At 33.7% G+C, this 21,777-nt stretch overlaps 1 protein-coding gene and 1 long non-coding RNA gene across 2 annotated transcripts; both read right to left on the bottom strand.

Moving 5' to 3' along the window:
* Positions 1-11,431: 11,431 nt before the first annotated feature.
* LOC132638247 (uncharacterized) lies at positions 11,432-15,724 on the bottom strand. The gene is made up of 4 exons (XR_009581640.1): positions 15,491-15,724; positions 14,986-15,063; positions 12,841-12,926; positions 11,432-11,885 (listed from the first exon to the last, which is right to left on the bottom strand). It is a non-coding gene; the product is annotated as an uncharacterized LOC132638247 (long non-coding RNA).
* A 153-nt stretch (positions 15,725-15,877) lies between these two features.
* LOC132637232 (zinc finger BED domain-containing protein DAYSLEEPER-like) lies at positions 15,878-17,014 on the bottom strand. The gene is made up of 2 exons (XM_060354350.1): positions 16,639-17,014; positions 15,878-16,212 (listed from the first exon to the last, which is right to left on the bottom strand). Exons 1-2 carry the CDS (start codon positions 17,012-17,014, stop codon positions 15,878-15,880), a joined length of 711 nt encoding a protein of 236 aa, XP_060210333.1.
* Positions 17,015-21,777: the final 4,763 nt, after the last annotated feature.

Consider the following 21,777-nt stretch of genomic DNA (forward strand, 5'->3'; position numbering starts at 1 on the left):
AGGGACAAAGTTTTCGTGTATGAAAATGGGTAGACAAGCCTGTTCATGGCTAAAGAGAATTAGGTTTTGCCTGAAATGGAGAGGGAGAGATAGTGAAGAAGACGATGAGGTGCGACTGGTCCTTTTTCTTTAGGTTTCAACTGATTTTAAAGATAAGTGGGCCGGGTCGGGTAGGTTAGGCGGGTAGTGGGCTGGATCGGGTTGAAGGGATAATGGGCTGGTGCCGAATTTAAACATGTGGGCTGGGTTGAGTTGGTGAATTTAAAGTATGGGCTGGTCCGAAAATAATGTGGATTGATTCGAAATGCCAAGGCTCGAAGACCTCTGAGACATGGAACAGTACTTTAAGGCTGTTCGTGCCCCTTTTGACGACCAAGGCACAAGGTTGGGCTCGATTTGGTTGAAATTTTATGGCCTTTTCTCCTTCAACTTAATTCCTTTTGGGCTTCTTAGTGATTAACTTCTACAAATTCTAAGTGATTAACTTGTACATATATAATGATGATAATTAATGATTAATATGTAGAAAATAAAGGACTTAATAAAGTATAATTAATTTAACGAGTACAAAATCCAAAAATGAAATGATGACGAACCATTTTGTGATGAAGTAATGCTAGTAATGTCGATAGTAAAATAGTGAAGATGAAAGTAATAAGAAAGATAACGATATTAATAGTAGTAGCAATAAGAATGGTGGTGAAAATAAAATATTTAGCTCGTTAATAAATTTAGAAGCCCAAGAAAATAAATTGAAATAAAGGAAGGACAAAATTGGGTGTCAACAAAGCTTTTGCTGTGTCATGCAAGGAGCATATGACAGTTGTTTTTACAATATGTTGATAGAAGAGGACTCGTGATGGAGCGACTTCTTGGCATTGTTCATGTTAAAAATACTACTTAGTACTTTAGCTCTAAAAGGTGCAATTGTCAATTTACTTTCTCAACATTACTTGAGTCTATCTTGTGCGCGTGGAAAATGCTATGATGGAGCAAGTAATATGCAAGGTGATATCAATGGCCTTAAAATATTGATTAAGAAAGAAAGTAGATCGGATCATTCTATTCATTGTGTTGCTCATCAACTCCAATTAACTCTTGTTGGTGTTCCTAAAAATGCTTCAAGTGAGAGAACTTGTACACTTGGTTTAAAAGCTTTTGAATGTATTGACGACTTATTATAAATGTATGGATGAATATCTAGAATCTCAAAGAGAAAAAATTCAAGAGGCTTTAAATATGGGTGAGCTTCAAACTGGTAAGGACTAACTAGGGGCGGCTCAATACTATTGGTGGCCTCAAGCGGAACTTCAACGTGAGGCCTTAATTTTTTTTTCAAGAAAAAATATTTTTTATATATATATATTTTATTTAAAATCATTTTTTCTAGCTTTTTGAGATGCAAAGTTATGAATAATCGTCTTACAATCGATTTCTTCTAGTAACTCTTTTTCAATTGATAATATACCTAATCCACTTAATCTCTCTTGAGACATTGTTGATCTTAAGTAAGATTTTATTAATTTTAGTTTTGAAAAACTTATTTTCGCTGAAGCAATTGTTATGGGAACGGTTAACATTATTCTATAAGAAATATAGGCATTTGGATTAGAGTATAGAGTATTATCGTCTACTTGTACTACCTTAGCATTTTTAATTCGAAAAATAAGTCTAAGCCATCAATATCAGAGTGACTCTTATATTTCAAAGAAGATTCAAGGTTAAGGCAATTATTTTTCAAATTTTCATCATCTAGTGATCTCAATATTTTACCACTAAATAGAAACCCAAAAGTATTTCATAGGCTTCGAATTGCTCAAATCTATTTCGAAGTGAAAAAATGGCTTGGTCTACTATGTATAAGAAGTAATCAACTCTAAAATATTCTTCAATAGATTTTGTGATTTCATTATCAACATTCTCATCAAATTGTTTCTTTCTATGTATTACACGTTTACTACGAAATTCAGGTTCTATATTCATCTCAGATGCAATTTCTTTAGCAGAAATCATAGCAGTTATAAATCCTTCCTCCCTATATTTTTGGAAAAAGGAAATCAACCTCTTAGTTGATGGCAGCATCAATGCGCATATCTTTTGATTGTAAAGATTTGATAACTGTATTAACCACAAACAATATATCATACCAAATAGTCATACCCATTAAAAACTCAAAATTTTCAAGTTCATATGTTGCTAAACAATTTGCTTCACTTTTAGATTTTGGATCCTCACTAACTTCTACTAATTTAAGTAAAGCATATCTTATTTGTGGTGTTTGAAATCTTATGACTTTAATACTTTCAATACGATTTTCCCACCGTGTTTGTGACAATGATTTAAGAGTTAGGCTAGGCACACTATCTTTTAAGACTTTCCACCATTTTGTGGAAGAAGAAAATAATTTATATATATGTTGCACCACTCCAAAAAATGATATAAATTTTGTGCAAGAATTAGCCATGTCACAAAGTACTAAATTTAGACTATGACAACCGCATGGAGTATAAAATGATCTAGGATTTATATCTAAAAGTCTTTTTTGAACTCCTTGGTGTTTGACCTTCACATTAGATCCATTATCATATCCTTGTCCTCTCACATTATCAAGATTAAGTCCAATATTTTTTATCTCATCTACAATAACTTCAAAAAGACCTTTTCCACTTGTATCATCCACTTTTAAAAATTCTAAAAAAGTATTCAATAATCTTTATTGGAGTTGCTGAAATGTCCACACTCCACACTATAAAAGACATTTGTTCTTGATGACTAGTATCCGGCGTGCGATCAAGTATGATTGAAAAATACTTTGTTTTGAATAACCGGATTCACATTTTCTAGTAGACATACTAAAATCTCAATAAAAAATAAAAGAAAAATATATGCTAAGTAACAAAATTATAAATAAAACTAAACTTTAGATGAAAAAATTAATACTAAAGAATTGAAATAATAGAACCTAATCAGAAAATAATTATTTGTTGTGTAACACCTAGTGCATTCGAGCTAAGATTTGACTCGTAAGACAGAGAATAATGAAGATAATATGAGTAGTGTAGAAATGGTATTGGAAACTCACTCAAGACATAAGAAGAGCCCTTGGGCAAAGTAAAGTCTGAAACTTCCCTACGGAGCGTGTTTTCAAGTGAGTTTGCACCAGGTTTCACTTTAAATGAGTATACAGAAATATTTATACGGAATTTGGGAAAACTTCCTGTCACGACCCAGCTAGGGGCCGTGACGGGTACCCGGGGCTAGCCACCGAGCACCACTCATTCTAATACTCATCTTACTCATTTAATGCCCTTTTACCAATTTTATACACGAATTGTAGGAAAATCATATTTTATATAGAAACATAAATACTTATATACATTTGCCTCTCGGTCATCAAAATAATATATACATAATAATAACATCTTGTGAGACCATCTGACCCACACTGCGTATCTACGAGCCTCTACTGACATACTAAACATATAGACGGCACAAGACTCCGTCGTGCCCAAAATATGCATATATACCAAAAGAAGAATCATAAGCACCTCCGGACAATGGAGTGCTCTCAGTCAGCTGACAGCTACTAAGGGTCTGGACCAAGCTCACCTCCCTGTCTACCTGTGGGCATGAACACAGCGTCCAAAGAAAACGGACGTCAGTACGAACATTGTACTGAGTATAAGAGGCATAAATAATAAAGAAAGACAGTGTTAATATAATGTGAACGTCAATATGAAACATCTAAATCTGAATGACAATCATAAAAGAAGTAATGCATGCTGTCTTACTCATACTCATCATAATCTCATATATGCATAATATGCAAGCTGCCCGTCCATATCGGAACGGTGTGATAATCAATAACATTAGCCCGCGTCCAGGCCTCCCGCGTCCGGGGTACCATCTCATGCCGCCCACTAGTGGTGTCTGCCCATGCCAAAAGGTCATGGTGTATCCGTATAGCTGCCCGCCTTGGCGGTAACTGCCCGGCCAACTAGGCGCAGTGTAATATGATCATGATATGTTCATAAAAAAAAATACTTGTAATAATATGCTTATCATAGTACATGAATAAGACTCAAGATCAACTGTACTCTGTCGGGGTGGCGTAAGGTCGTGATCCCCCGATTTCATTATGGAGCAATTATTGACATTCTGCCTCACCTTGAAGGAATTAGTACATAAGGTGAGTGTAAGAAATAAATAGCATCATTATCAATATGGCATCATCATATCATATCTCTTATCTCTTATCTTATATAGACATTTATGGACTTAGGCTTCTAGCTTTCCGGAAAATAGGAACTCATGAAGAGGAAAAGAACTTATGCTATAGGATTCATGCCATTAGAAATAAAGGACTAGCCTCACATACCTTTGTCGTTTAGCTATGTTATCGTTCACTTGCCCTCCCCCAATGTCACGTCGTTACCTTCACGGGAGAATTTGTATTAACATTAGTTAATCGACTATAAGAACGCGTCGTAAATTCTAGAGAAAATTGGGCAGCATTTCCCCTGTAAACTTAACAATCCTCGAAATTCCAACTTAGCCAAACATCAATCAAAATAACAACAACAACAATACCAACAACCTCATATAGCAATATAAGCACCTAGAAATCACTCAAAGTTCCAATAAAAAAACAACCCTCAAGGCAATCATATGAACCAACTAATCTATGACTTCATAACATAATTCCCTTCACTTTAAACTAGGGAATTCTCCCATGAATAACTTAATTAACAAGAATAGAGTATATTACATACCTTATTGCCCAGAAAACTCAACTAAAATCCTAGCTCCAAGCTTCAATAATCAGCCACACATCAAGCACCAAATACTATAATCCTTTCCTAACTAGTTTCCAATTTCCTAAGATGAAATCTTGCTTTGATTTGGAGGAGTTCAACTTGAAAGATTTAGAGAGCTTTTAGGAGGGTTTTGGGAGGGTTTAGAGAGAGTTTAGAGTGAGAGAGAGGGGTAGAAAATGAAAAAAAATCAGATTTTTTTCGTTTTTTTAGTTTCTGATTTTTACTGTTCATAGGTACTGTTCCTCTGCGTCTACTGTTCATCCGCGTCTACTGATCACCCGCAGAATTATTTCATGGACTCAATTTTTTTTCTGAGGTGTAACACTTCCTTCTTGAAAGTTGTAGATACTTGAAATACCTTTCCAACGGTATACTATGGAGGTCAAACGGACTTCGGTACAAAACGTTATGCCTGTTTTACTAAAATAGTGTTTTGCCGATTTACGACAGAATTTACGGGCCGTAAATTTGGGCCGTAAAATTGTCCAAAAAATCCAGCAAACTGTTATGGAATTATGGTCCGTAAATCTAATTTACGGGCTGTAAAATGGGCCTAAAGTAAGCGCAAAACAGGTCCGATAGCAACTTTAAAACTTTGTTTTAAGGTTTTTTCACTTCATTCTTCACATCCCCAAGCCCTAGAACGACCATTCTCTCTTCTCCTCATCTTCATACATCAAGATAAGTCCCTCCCATGTATTCCCAAGTGAATTTTAATGATTATACATGAATTCTAAGCAAAATCCTATGTTAACAACCTAGGGTTTTCAAGAAAACCCATCTCAAGGTTCAAGATTCATGATTTTGGAATTCTTCTTCAAAGGTTCAGAATTTTCTCAAGTTTTTGGAGCGATTAAGGTATGTAGGGCTTCTATCCACGTGTGGGAATATCTTTGTTCTTTCCCACGCCATGTTCCTCCATGATTATACAAAAGTTCACCAAAACTAGGGTTTTAGATATTTTTATGATAATCTTAAGTCTATATACCATGATGTACCAAGTTTCTATACGTAGTTCGTTATTGTGTTATTGATATTCCATTTTGGTTATTGAGAATCTGTTCGTAATCCATGAAAACCCATCCTTTGCATTCCATGGGTTCTTACATGTAATTTATTAATTACTATGTTTATTTTCATGAGACACTCTACATGTTTACACGTTTTCATGCAACTATATTATGTAACTACATCCATGTATAATGCAAGTCACATTTTATGAAAAACCATGGGCTCAGATGCCACCTATATTATGTTCATGCTTTTGGGAGTTGCACAGATTACCGAGAAGGCTTTAATAGCCTAAAACTATGCTAGTCACCATAGGATAAGGATCACTCTGCCCATGTTTAGAACGATTCCTTTATGCTTTATTGATTGGATCCTTTCATGCTCTATTTATATCTGATACCCCTAGTAAGGTATGAGAGCTCTGCTGGTCGGGTTAGGTACCAGACTCTACGTACCCACATGGTGATTCATGTTGTTGGTTATACTTATGCGCTAAAATGTTTTTACTCATGATTATATATATATGTATTCATGTTCATGACCAGGTTTCAGTTTCAGTTTCAACTTTCATCATGTTATTTCATGTGCCATGTTTTATTTCATTCAGTTGCTTTACATACCAGTACATTCATTGTGCTGGCGTCCCTTTTCTATTGCCCGGAGGCCTACATTTCACGACACAGGTACGGATTTACAGGATGACGCATCTGCTCAGTAGGATCATCCACGTATCAGCTTTTGGTGAACCCCATCTTCTTCGGGGCTTAGTCATTTATCTATGTCCTATTAGTTATGCATTAAAGGTATGTTGGAGGCCTTGTCCTAGCAGTTATGTTTAGCAGCCTGATGCTCATGTTAAAGGTTTCATAGACTAGTCAGTTATGTTATGTCAGATATTCAGAGTCGTTTAGCCATTTTGGCTCGTTATTATTATGTTTAGTCATACTTATGATTTATCGTCCCACGGTTTACTTAAATTATGCATGTTCATCGGTTATTCCGCATCAGTTCATGCCCCTGTTGAGTTAGCAAGCCATGTGGTTCGCTCGGTTACACGCAGTCAGGCATCGAGTGTCGTGTTACGCCCAGGCTATGGTTCAGGGCGTGACATGTTGCTTCCTAAACTTCCAACACTACTTGATATTCCAGAAAGTAGATCAATAATTTTTTGCCAACACTTTTCTCTTGTTTATTTTCAAGACCCACAATATTGTCAACAAGAAAATATTTTGGAGGAATAAAGATGAAGTTTGTCTTGAAAAGATTGGAAAGTGAAAAAACAAAAAAATATTTTATAAAGATAAAGAAAATAAGTAGAAAATCTTCCAAATTAACGGTGAAGTTTTTCACATGTCACATCCACAGATCCACTAGTATACGTTGGGAAAAGAAAGCTCAATTTAGGGCCTTTTTCTTTGGTCAAATCAGTGGTAAAGTTCTCTTTCCTTTTTCAATAAACAATGCAATAATAATTTTTTTTTTTGCACAAAAGCTGTGAATTGCAAATGGGGTCATGCTTTGTGGGCTTTACCCAAAGGCTGGCCCTGGGACTTACATCAAGAACTTGATATTTTTAGAACTTCTGATACTCGATGAGAATCTCAGTTCAAATATTTTAATTATTTTATTCTTAAGTTTGGTGTAATTATAAATATACTTGATACTATTGTTGAAACTACACATACTTTGGATAAAGATCTAGGGTAATAGGTATCAGAGCTTCTCAAACATATGAGGTTGCATTCATATTGCATTTGATGAAAAATAAGAATTACAAATGACCTTAACACATGCTTACAAAACATAAAAGATATTCTGAATGTCATGCCAATTGTTAAAGTGACCAAAAGAGCAAGACATTATGAATAACGAATGGATTTTGCAATGTTTTCTAAAAAAATGTCGTCTTAACTGACGTTTGGATGAACTTGAAATTGCCAACAAAATCAGTGATTTATTCTCTTATCTATAAGAGGGAGTTAGCTAGCTCCTCTCCATCAACATGCCTGCTTAGGCTAATAAGGATTGGACAACTTCCTTTGATATGTGGGACCCACTTAAACTCTTCATTTCTCCTATAGCTTTTGGAGTACTTTCTAATCACGTGGGCTCTGTTTTTCGATATTTGTCAGTTCTTTACTATATTTCAATAGTAAGATTTGTATCACCTAAATTTCTAAAGGACAAACTAGATTTACAGTAGCAACTGCAGAGCTTTCGTTGACATATAGATGAATGACCATGATAGTTTTTGAAACGTGAAATTATATAGGCACAATGGCAAAAGATAACATTTACTAAACTGATATAACATAATAGTTCAGTCTATGAAGCCTCTTCGGACATGACATAAGTCTAACTGTTTGCCGAGACAAGGCCCCGCATACCCAAACACATAAAATGACTAAATGAGAGATAACCTCCCGAATAGCAAATAAGACTCGCCAACAAGCCAGTACGTAAAGTCCTAGAGAGGAGTTCTCTCGACTTTGTACCTGCATCAGCGCCCTGACAAAAAGAGATGTAAATACTGTGGAATAATACTCGTATGTAACAACCTTAAGTAGTAAGCTAACCTGTCCCCTACAAAAAAAAGCCTATACCGATAGGGGGAGCAGGAATGCAGCTAGGGGTGTACATGGACCGGGTTGGTTCGGATTTTTTATAAATCCAACCAAACCATTTGTGTCGGGTTATTAAATCTATAAACCAAACCAAACCAATAAAAGTCGGGTTTTTCGATATCAATTTTTCTCGGGTTTTTCGGGTTTCTTATAGTATCTAATGAAAAGCACAGAGCAGCGCTTCTTAAAAAGAGTTCTAGTACAAAATATCAACATATAAGATGGAGGTAGAACACTGTTTGAAGTTTTAACTTTATAAGATAACTAAAATGTCAAATAGCTAAAATGTCAAATAGCCATAAAATGTCAAATAGCCATATTTTTACTCTCAAAGGTGTTCATAACACCATCCAAAATCTGCTTGATATGTAACTATGAGGTAAATGTCGCACGTAATGGAACCAGATGTTCTGCCAATTGACTTGATCACACATAAACAAAAACTAATATAGTTTCTTCCATAAAATTAATCAACTACAGCTTTAGACAAAATGGGATGTCAGATGTCGCAAAAATAAAAATCCACCTTAGAGTTTGAGTATACTCTAAATCATCTAGACTATTACAACTGAAGTTGTTTCAACTCTCAATTAAACTCAAGCAACATAATGTTGGAAGCAATCTGCATATCTGGTTCTATTTCCTCATCTGCAAAATAAAAAGTGAAGTCAGATGTAGTTCTAGAGGAGGTATAAAGGTTTCCAAAGGAGCTTATAACGATCTTGGTTTATTTACTCATTTCTTATGATTATACTTGAATGATCAGCCTCTCTTGCAGAAACTAAAGCAATGTAAATATGCAAAAATTTAATTTAGCTTTTACCAACTGAAATAATATAGGAGAATAAGTGCCAGCCAATTCATAACTATCAAAGAAAATGAGCTGTACAAAACAACTTTTTGTAGAAGAAGCCTGTAACTTTTGTAAAAGAATAGTGTAATCAATTAACATACCAATTCTCACACAGATAGTGCATCGTGAACGAAACTGGCTAATCAATGCTCAAAGGTCAGTCTCGATACTCTGCAAGAAAAAAGAATAAATTAATATATTGGATAAATAATATAAAAATATAACCAGATTCTAAAAAACTGAATATATGTTCAAGTGGAAATGATATGAGATTGGAGGACTGGTGTTGTACTTGCAGGCTACAAGTGCATTTGGAAAACAGTTTGCAAACTTGTTTGGTTTGTTGATGATGGTTGTCTATGTACCTTGGTGGTGCATGTATAACTGCAACAACTAGTTCATTGATCCTCTCGCAGGAAATGATATAGAATCAGTTTTTCTGGTGCAGTTCATGATGGAAGCTGGTGGTTTGAAGTGGAAAAGGGATTATCATCATACTCAAGTCCTTTTGGAGGAGAGTATGGTGATATTGATTTCTACTAATCTTGTTTTTTGTTTTGCAGGTTCCAAAAAGACTAACAGCACAGTATGACAAGTACTGATGTTTGTGTCATTGATCTTGTTTCTGGAAATGATGTGAGGCAAAAAAGGCTCAAGGAAGAATTACTCATTTTTCTCATGGATCCTAGATGCATCACACAGATTACAGGATGGATGCAAACCTCAATCCTGCAGAATCCACAAAAAGTAGTTTATTGGCACTGGTAATGGTTAGATAAGGAAATAATATGGGATGGGCTAGTGCAGTGCTTCATAAAGAATTCAGAACATCAGGTCATTTGGTTGATACAGGTGAACTTATGCTTATAAGTTATAAGAAATGACCTGATCCCTGACTGGTCTTGGTTTTACTTTATTGATCCATTTTCAAGTGGAAATGATATGAGATTGGAGTTTTTCATGGAAACAAGTATTATATGGTATTGGTGCAATTCAGTTTCTGCATGGAAGAAGAAAGCCAAAGCTGCATGGTTTCACATATGCAGCAAGTTTAGAGGCAACACAAGGATTAAGAAATCAGGAATTAGGAAGTTCAAGATTGAAGATGAGCAGGACATGAGCAGGATCAAGATTGGAGTGCTGTTTTTTGGCATCTGGTGACATGAATTTGCAGTATTATGCAGAATTGCATATCTGCTGCAGTTCATAAGTACCATCAGGACATGAGCAGGATCAAAAAATAGGTTTATGCATGCAAATATTTATCAGATGCTATTTGACAATACCTTCATCAACTTGCTCAATATTCTGGACTTCTTCCAAAATGTCGTGAAAATTGTATTCTTTATAAGGTGATCGTAGCCATTGTTGAGTACAAATTAGAGCTTCTACTGTTTTTGGCGATAAAGAACTCCGGTAAGAATCAAGAATTCGACCACCTGTACTAAATGCCGACTCAGATGCAACAGTAGAAACAGGAATAGAAAGAACATCTCTCGCAATTTTTGAAACAACTGGATATTTACTAGACGAAACTTTCCACCGAGACAAGATATCAAAATCTTTATTCTTCACCACATCATCCATCAAGTATATCTGAAGATCAGATTTTTTTGCAATATTTCCCTCGTCTGCCAAATGTTTCTCCCACTCAGATTCCAACAAATCATCAGTTTCGCTCATGCTAGTATCAACTCCAATAGTGTCATTAGAAGAAGCATCAACGACAGAGTTACTCACTACTACAAAAAAGGTCTTCAGCGGCAATTTATTTTCCCTTTAGCGGCAATAAAAATTGCCGCTAAAAACTTTACCGGCAATTGAACATTTGCCACTATATCCAGCGTCGCTAAAGGTTTTAGCGGCAATTCTACCGAACGCTGGTAAAGACACCAATTATTGCCGCTAATAGTCAACTACTTTTAGCGGCAATTACAATGGCCACTAAAATTGTCTAAGAAATGTGCTAAATCATATATTCAGCAGCCTTTCTAATTGTCGGTAAAAGGACCATCTTTTTGCGGCACTTGTAATGGTGACAAAAACTACTCTTGATACCACCTTTCTTTGTCGTTTATAGTGTCAAAGGTCCACTTTCTAACAATCCTAATGCCAAGAAATGTTTGTCTATTTTTCATTCAAGTTGAATCAAATATTTTCAGCACAATAAGACCTTTAAATGAAAATATACAAAAGTTTGCAATACAACATACTAAAATCACATCTAAAAATAACCTGTCTTTCATTAAATCCACAACAAAACCAACTTCTAATACATAGTTAAAGTGTCGACAAAATAAGAGAAATAAACCATTTGAATTCAATGTCATTTCAAGTCTAACAAGTTTCACTATGACTCTTGATCATACTGAAAGTCTTCCAGCTTGAAGATCCATATCTGCACCGAAATGATAGCTAACTAACTTTCAATCTTCGTGCACTCTGAACCAACATTTGAGGAGCTACACCAGACCAAATGATAAGCCTAATGTTTTTAAAAAGAGCTCCAATGCATGAATCCAACCACTCCCAACACAGAACTATGAGTTGTCAGCATCGCACCAACATGTTTGAAGCTCACTGCAAAAAACAGTCATAACTCAAACAAAAGAAACATTCATGATTCTTGTTAAATGTACAAATGTAGTGAATTCTGCTTTAAAAGAAGGTAAACACGAATAGATCTTACAGATTACAAGTATTTTCCTCACATAATGAAAATACTTTTCTAAGAAACTCAAACAATACTAAGTAAGCAAGAGCTAGAAAACAAAACAAAACAAAACAATGAATGACTCATGCATAAATTAAAGTACCTCATAAGAATTACTCGAAAACTCCCTTCTCTACTTTGCACATCAAAACAATACTAGAGAAAGCCGAAATGTAAACACAATTCATGGTGGTTAAGGATCTATTAGATAACTAGAAAGCTCTAAACTCACACAAACTAGTATCCATCAATTTAATCTGATATTAATCTAACTCAACTAAGTAGGAAGATGGAATTTTAAACTAATATTGTTAAACATTAACCTATACTAGATAGTACACAAATAAACCTAAATATTATATATATTATGGAGGTCGACTTGTTGCTTTTTCAACCAAAAAAAAGTGTTCTTTACACTTTTAGAATGCGAGTACTTTATAATCCTCCAAGCAGACCAGATATCAGGAGTGAGCTAAAGGTTACTAATATGGCATCGTAAAAAGGTCTTGAATAAGTAGATATTGTTTTTCTCAGCATAACAATAAGCATTGACTCATAAACGGTAGAAATGTCATTCACAACCTAATAGAACTTCTACGCTTTAGAATTTCTGACGTTCCTAATAGAGAAGCACAATTTTGTTATGTGGAAGACTGGATGCTCCATGATATAAGACAGAAAAGACAAATAATTACAAAATTTATGTGACACTAGACTTTTAGTTGACACAGTAAAAATTTTGGATACCAATTTAAGGGTATAAAAAATATCAAGTCAACAGCTTAATTTAGCATCTGATGTTTGAAGAATGTTGATGCTTACATGTGGCTCAAGCATGCTTCAGGAACGTATATAAAGTTATATACTCCTATTGTCCAACGAGAAATCTTTACATCCTTGAAGATTTCCTGCATCCATCCAATAGAAACAATATTACACAAAGATTGAAGAAGATTAAATTTGAATCGAGGTAAAAGAAAAGTGGTAGAAATAGTGAAGACGCCCGCTGCATTTGTTAAATTAATGCAGAAAATAATCTTACTTGTTTCCCAACATAAATAGATATCAATGGGCTACTCAGTAAAAACGTTAAAACATCCAACAATCTGCGCAAAACTAGCTAATTAAACAATTCACATCTCAACATCCCTTTATAACCCAATTATATGATTATTTACGACATTTAAATATAAAATTCTTCTAATCATGTATCCATGTGTAGCAGAAAATGAACAAATTCACTATGAAATACAACAGTCAAAATGATGCACAACACCTTATTTTAGCGAATTATAAAAAGTGACAATGTCATCCCCCAGCAGAAAATGCCCAGCCACTTCCCTTTAAAATTAAAGAATAACTTAGTAACTACTCAATAGGTTGACATATATAGACAACAATATGAGAAGCCATGCGAAAGATTCTAACAACCATTACCATATCAGACAGTAATTAAAATAAAAATTGACCAACTCATTTAAAAAATACTAAGTAAACCATAAAAAAGAGTTTCTAGCACTAATGATTTCATAGATGAAGAGACTACAATTTCCTTCCCTTTCCCTATTTTCACTAACATCAAATATCTGCCTTCCCTTTGATGGATGGTAAGAGACAACTTTAGACACAACTGATATATATATATATATATATATATATATATATATATATATATATAGAGAGAGAGAGAGAGAGAGAGAGAGAGAGAGAGAGAGAGAGAGAGAGAGAGAGAGTTCACTTCTTGACTAAAGAAAAATGTCATTGAAACATCACACAAAGAATCTGCTACATTTATTTCCATCATTAGCTTTTGCAAGAAAAACTTAGTCATACAAGATATTCAGATACACTATACTCATAGTTCTATTTTCTTCATCTGAAGCTTATGTCAATCTTTCTTTCTTCATTTTTAGTGCTATGTAGGTTGTTATTACGAAATGACAGTCTCCTCTCCAGTCTTAACTGATGGCTATCAAGTTTTTAGTTTTGATCATATAAGAAACAGTTACTGTTTCTTAAATTAAACATAAAATTATTTGTCCTAATCTTAAAGTAACCATTTCAACAAGGACAGATTTTGCCACTCCGTTGTTTACTGAACTAGATTTTCTCTTTGTTTTACAAGCAAGCGAGTAAGTATTGAATCATTTTCTTGTATAGTACGCTCTGAGATTGTATAGTACGCTCTGAGAGGCACCAAATTCTCATGACCAATTGCTTTCAATTCCTCCCCTCTTTTCCTAAAATCCTTGTCTGAAAGACAAACACTGTTCAATCTCTTCACACCCACTTCAACACCTCTATCCAATTATGCTTTATAAGGAGTTCCAATAAACCCTCTACCCAAAACCTCAGTTGAACCCTTCAATAAGTCCTCCAAATTGAAAAACTCAAAACTTTCCCCAAAAAACACCATTCGGTAATATGATAAGAAAATATAGTATCATTTGTTTTGTTGAAGAAACATCTGCACAAAACCATGTAAGAGCAATATGCACCCAAGAAATTGTACATGTGAATTTTAGCAAGAGAAAAACAACGAAGTTAATTAAAAACTCTTCCAAACAAAAAATCAAGAGATTTGAATCCAGAACCAGTAATACTATCAAGGGCATAACAAGATATATCAGATTCTATCAATAGTTCACTAAAAAATATGTACACCCTTAAAGTAGCTTATGAATTTTTATCTCCTAAATAACATTAGACTTGAAATTTTTTATACATTAGTAACCTTATATTCCTATTCTTATGTCGTTCATGCAACAACTACTAGTGGACCAATTATGTATCAAACTTGGTATTTATAGAGATCTGTCCAAATCATAGCAAAAGTGAAAAAATTAGAGCATTGGTTGGCCATAAAAAAGTCATAAGATGGAGCATTATAATTATATAGATCAGATCCACTGAAGTTCAACAGGTCAAGCAAAACAATGCCTAATTGTGTGCTTAGCGGTGCATTACCTTTTCCAGTAAGTTTAAGGCTTCTCACCTCGTCCACCTAATCCTGTAATTTTACTGCAAATCATCTTAAGTTTATTCCTGCAATAGTACCCATGTCTGATTCAATCAATTGAAGAACTACTCATGAAAGTAAAAACAGACATTTGAACTCAAAATTGACTTTGAATCAAATTTAGTATTCCAAACCAAAAAGACAAACCTGGAAAGCCACCACCACATAAATGGCATTAAAGCTTTTATTTTGCATAAACATTTATGTAGGGAAACAAATAATACTACTGAACACGTATTTCATTATCAATCATCAAAGAGGTAACATAAGACCTACAATCTATAAGAACCAAAATCAAAATTTTAAACCCTACCCCTAAAATCACATCCGGAATTTTTCCTTTTTGTTTCCTCAGTTTCAATCAACATTATTTTATAATCAAATTCGATATTTGGTGTTAGCAAGCAGTTAGGGCGTAGCGAAATTCATATACATATTCAAGAGGAGACTTACGAAATACAAAACGAGATCATGAAGACGACAAAAACCTGAATTTGATTCTAAGATCCGTATCCTTTGATGTGAATTGCGAAGGCACAGAGTTGTGAATTAATTTTGAGATGTAGGAATTGTGGAGATCTAATTAAGGTCATGGAGAGAAGGCTATTGAAGGGATTTTTGGGAAGCGGGGAAAAAGAAGAGGAAATTTTAGAGAATGAAAAATAAGTGGGAGGGAAGCGAAAATAATATTTGCTCTCAACTACAGGAGTATTTAGGGTCCATATCTGTTAATAGCCACAAAAAATATATTTTATACCGACTAAAATTTGATTGCCGCTAGTAATTGAGTTTAGATAATAAATTAGCGGCAAGTAACTGATTGCCCTTAAATAATTGCCACTAAAAGCCTTTTTTACAGTAGTGACTGTAAGAATCATACAAACGCGTTAAAACACTTGCCACATCTTCCGACTTTAATCTTCCCAACAAAGGACCATATGCTTTGGAAAGAGTGAAGTTTACATACTTCATCTTATATCTGGGATCTAACACAACAGCAACAAGTAATAACATATTCATATTCTCAAAATTTCCCCAATACTTGTCAAATTTACTTTTCATCATGTCTGCCATATCAACCAAAATAAGATCTTCGCATGTAGAATACTTTTTAATAGAACTTCGAAGAGTAAAAAATTCACGGAAGAAACAGTTGGAAGTAACATACAAAGTCCCTGAAAATTTTAAAGTGGTCTAGTAGAAAAGATCAAGAAACTTGACAAAAGCTCTCACATTCTTCCAGTCATTTGCTGATGGATTTCCTCTTAATGCAGTTATTTCTCGACAATAATTTTGGTATTTATGGTCATCCAGATACATTCTTGTAAAGGCTTTTTCAAATTTTATAGTTGTATCTAACATTGTATATGTCGAGTTCCATCTAGTTTCAACATCAAGACTCACAAGACCATGAGTGTCTATCTTAGTTTTTTCAACAAATGACTTAAAAGAAGCAAACCTTGAAGAGAAGGTCTAACATATTTTACCGCATTCCTTACACGAGAAATGGGTTCAATTTGTTCATCTAACCCTTCTTTTACAATCAAGTTCAATATGTGAGCACTACACCTAACATGTAAAAATTAATTTCCAAGTATTACCCATTAGCACCTTCAAATGCTTAATGGCAGCATCATTGGCAGTCGCATTGTCTAAGGTTACTGTAAACAAGTTATCAATGCCCCAACCCAATAAGAATTCCTCAATTCCCTTAGCAATAGTCTCGCCTTTGTGATCTGGTGTTGGAAAAAAGTTCAGAATTTTCTTTTGTGAATTCCATCGGTCATCAATCCAATGTGCGGTGACAACCATATAACTCAAATTTTGGAGTGATGTCCACGTGTCACTAGTAAGGCAAACACGTTGGTCCTTGATAAGATATTTAAGCTTATCTTTCTCTTCTTGATAAATCCTTAAGCAATGTCTTGCAATAGTAACACGAGAAGGTAGTTTAAAATTTGGTAAGGTTTTAGTCATCAATTTCCTAAAGCCTTCTCCCTAGGGGTGCGCGTTCGGTTTATCAAACTTCGATTTGGCTATTTCGGGTTCGTTTTTTTGAAGGTGGACACCGAACACCGAACCAAACTAATTCGGTTCGGTTCGGTCCTTTCGGTTTCGGTTTTTTAAAGTTCGGTTCGGTTCGGTTTCGGTTTTTTCAATTCGGTTTTTTTGATATAATATTAGAAGCGATTCCATTGACACTAATTCATATTCTCAAAAGCAATAAAACATAAAACTGATAAATTGAAATCAAAATCAAACAAACAGGATACACAAGAACAGAAAACTATAATCATGATATAGGATTACTAGGTGTTATATACATACCGTAAGAATAATTAAGAAAACACATAAAGGACATACATTAATCCTAAAGACACATCCTAGTTACCTTTCTTTGTTAAGGATATTTGATTTTCTCAATTGAAGTGGAAAATTAGGGATACAAATGCAAAAGAGGACTTATTACAATTGGATTTTTTTTGCTTTGAACTTAATGGGCCTGGACTATTTTAAATTTTTTGAGTAATGTATTAAATTTCGGTGCGCGTTCGGTTTTATCAAACTTCGGTTCGGCTATTTCGATTTTGATTTCGATTTTTTTACGGTGGACACAAAACACCGAACCAAACTAGTTCGGTTCGGTTCGGTTTGTTGAAGTTTCGGTTCGGTTCGGTTCGATTTTTCGGTTTTCGGTATTTATGCCCAGCCCTACTTCTCCCTCTACAACTCTAAATGGCTGCTCATCAATAATTACAAATTCAGCAATGGCCCTCCTAATTCCATCCGCATTATACACTACCCTTTCATTAGAACCCGAAAGACCTTCTGTCCAACCTTCTTTAATAGGTTTTAATGTTGTTTGTCTCTTATCAACGATTCAAAAGGGAGATTTGTTACATTTAACAGTTAGATGTGACCATAATGTAGTAGTCCCATTCTTGCTTTCGGCAGCAAACGTTTTTGGACAGTAATTGCATTTCGCCCTGATTTTACCTCCTTCAGCTTTAAATTTGGAGAAGTGATCCCAAATCTCGGAAGTCTCTCTACCACTATTCCCAGATTTAGAAGGTTCTTTAGGAGTTGTTCTTTTTTGCTTTTTAGGAGGAGTGCGTTGATGAGGAATGTTCTTACCTTGTTGTTGTTGAGATTCTATTGGCACAATCGGAGGGTTGTTGTCAATTACTAGCGATTTAGTTCCAGAAGTTGTAGCTTCCATCGCGAAAGACAATTTCTGTATATAATAAAAAATTTGTAATTTGTAATAAATCAACAAATTGATAGTAATATAAATAAATTTGTAAAACCTTAAAGCTAATTAGGAAAAACAAAAGGCTTACAGTGTAAAGTTGAGTCTTGTAGGGTTGCTGATTTGAGAGGAAAGCAAAAGAGGGAAGAACAATGGCTTTTTGTGAAATGAGAAAAGGAGAACAATGGCTTTTTGTGAAATGAGAAAGGGATCTGATTTTGGGAGAAGGGGTATGTAGCCGAATAGGGTTTTTTAGCCGAAATGTAATCTGATTTGCATTACATAACATGTTTTGGACTTCTGATGTTCATTTCCTTCTGGGCTTTTTTTGTATATTATTTAGATGGGCTTCTTAAGTACAAATCAAAATGTAAGAAAGAAAACAAAAATTATGAAAAATTTTAAGAAAATATTTATAAATTACATTTTAATAAATATTTTTATGTATAACATAATTAAAAAGTAGTATATCTATAATCGGGTCGGTTTGGGTTCGGTTTGACTTTTTTTAGTTAAAACCAAAATAACCCTATAATGGTCGGGTTTTTTTTCCAAACACCAAACCAAATCAAACCAAACCACTAGTCGGTTTTTTTTTTCGGTTTGGTTTGGTTTGTCGGTTTGGTGCGGTTTATCGGTTTGCCCTGTACAGCCCTAAATGCAGCTTATATAAATATTGTTGGATTGTAGCTGAGCTAGTACGAGCAACAATCATATTTTCCCGATGTAATTCAGTGTATAAATAATGTTTTTAATAAATCAATGCTAGCTATCCGATCATTTGATAGGATCAAATCTAATCCTGAAAAACTAAACTCACCTAACCCTAGGCTCCCTCTCTCTCATTCACACTGCTAATGTCACCTCCATCATGTCACTTCTACCTTTCTCTATGTCTTTAGATAGGCCTCATCTAACATTACGCGATTCATTCTCCAACTTGAAAGGAAAAACATAAAATATGTTGATGTGGTGCGAAAGTTTAAAACATATCTATATGGAGATTTGAGATGAAAATAATTTTAGTACTTGTTTTATACCACAAGATAGCGCTTGTTTTAGACCCAAAGATAAGTGGTATCAGAGCAACATCTTGACACATATTCAAATCAACGACCGTGAAAGATAAAATTAGATCAAACTCGTCTGCCGAAAAAATTGTAATGCTTATATAGGTATATATATTTTTTGTGTATATATATATATATATATATACATAACTTGTTCGATCTCCTTTATATAGAGAAATTCTTTTACACAATATTTTTCGAATTTCTTTAATAGAATTTTTACTCTGCCACTAATAAGGACAATTGATGAACCACCATATAATCAAACTGAGGTATGAAGAAAGTTGGTGTTTGGGGTAAGAATGATAGATTGAACATAAAATATAGATTATTGAGAAAATAAAAATAAAAATAAAAACCAGAAAAGTAAAATAATTTTTTTGATGTTAGTACACGATTGAATTTTGCTAGATTGATTAAAAAAATTGCTAGATACCTGAAAAACTACATTTTTATGGTGGATGAAGGGGTTTAGTAGACATTTACTGTTATTAGTATGGTATTTTTTCCATTCTTTTTACTTGTCAAGATTTTAAAGATCGATATTTTTTTACTTGTACATTTTAATAAATCGAGAGATTTTTTTTTGAGTAATCATGATGCAAATTAATTAAAATATTAATAATCAAATTTCAGTATTTAAATATCATTAATAAGAATGATTAATAAAATAAATAATTTGTAAGAAAAATGCAGAATGAAAACTAACAATAAAAGAGAACGACGAAAGTATATGAACAAATCGCGAAGGCTTTGAAGATAGATGACTTTTTAGAACACCCCCCGCCCCCAAACCCGAATGATGTATTTTGCTTTTTTATTTTTAAGATATCAATATTTAATTTCTTAAACGTGTATGTAGTTTTAGTATATCATGTTTAACTAACCATTTGTCCTAAATTATATAAAACGCTAATTATCTCATCTTTTGTGAAGTATTTCAATATCAAAAATATCACTCTCATTTGCAATTATTTATTATTATTATTATTATTATTTGGAGAGCTAAACTGTATTTTTAATTACTTTTTTGAAATATTTCTAGCTATATATATATATATATATATATATATATATATATATATATATATATTTAATAATTAAGCATGTACTAAGGTAGAAAGAGAATGTTATGATAATTTTTTACTTATCTACAATAAATTTTATAGGAAAAGGGATAATTTGAAACAAGTTTAATAATCAATTCACATAAAAGAAAGACAACAAACTTTTGGATCAATTTTAACTTTGATTGAATAAATAGATTTTTTGTAATGTCACTATCGTCTTTTCCATATCATCCCTCCTTGTAGCATTTAAAATCCCATATAGTTATTCAAATTTATCAAAATTTGTGAGAACTTGCAAGGTAATTAAAGCTTCAAGTAGGGATAAAATTGACAAAAGATTTATGTGAGGAGTACAAAAATTGAATGTTCTCTTATACATACATAGTAGTAAAGTAAATAAAGTAAAGTAATGTATCGACTAATAATTATTAAAACTAAGGAAACTCATGACTTAAGTCAAAATTTCAGACAATATTGAACCTATCAATCTTGACAATTTACTAGGGCTGGGCATAAATATCGAAAACCGAAAAACCGGACTGAACCGAACCGAACTTCAAAAAATCGAAATCAAAAGAACCGAATCGAACCGAACTAGTTGAGTTCGGTGTTCGGTGTCCACCTTTGAAAAACCGAAACCAAAATAGCGAACCGAAGAACCGAACGCCCACCTTAGTTTATTCTCTTCTTGACAAGTATATTCCCTCACATTTGGTGAGAGCTTGGAGAAATTAGGAGATGTATTGATGTAAAGGCTACTCAAACCAATTTTTTCTTAGTAGTTTTAATTATTTTTTCCATTACTTGGTAGGACCATATTATGTGAAATCAACTTAGAGTTGAGATACTCTTAGGTTGATTATAGTTTTTTACTCTCGCAAAGCGTAGTTATTCATTTTGTAATTGATTTCGTTATTTTCATTATTAATAAAATTTTTTGCTAAGCTTGCTGTTTAGTGGCATAATATTAGTTGATATTTTTTTTTTTTCGAGCGGAGGTCTATTGGAATATTTCAACAAACTCGAATACTTTATGGTTTACGTTTTCAGAAACTTCGGTGTTCGGTTCTTCGGTGTTTCGGTTTAAATCGAAATTTAATACATTACCCAAAAAAAATTAAAATAGTCCAAGCTCACTAAGTTTAAGCCCAAAAAAAACCCAATTGTAACAAGCCCTCTTTTGCTTTTGTATTTGTAATTTTCTACTTCAGTTGAGAAAATCAAATATCCTTAACAAAGGAAGGTAACTAGGATGTGTCTTTAGGATTTTTGTATGTCTTTTATGTGTTTTCTTAATTATTCTTACTGTATGTATATAACACCTAGTAATCCTATATCATAGTTATGATT

Source organism: Lycium barbarum, chromosome 4 (assembly GCF_019175385.1).
Source record: "Lycium barbarum isolate Lr01 chromosome 4, ASM1917538v2, whole genome shotgun sequence".
In the NCBI taxonomy this organism is placed as follows: Eukaryota; Viridiplantae; Streptophyta; class Magnoliopsida; order Solanales; family Solanaceae; genus Lycium; species Lycium barbarum.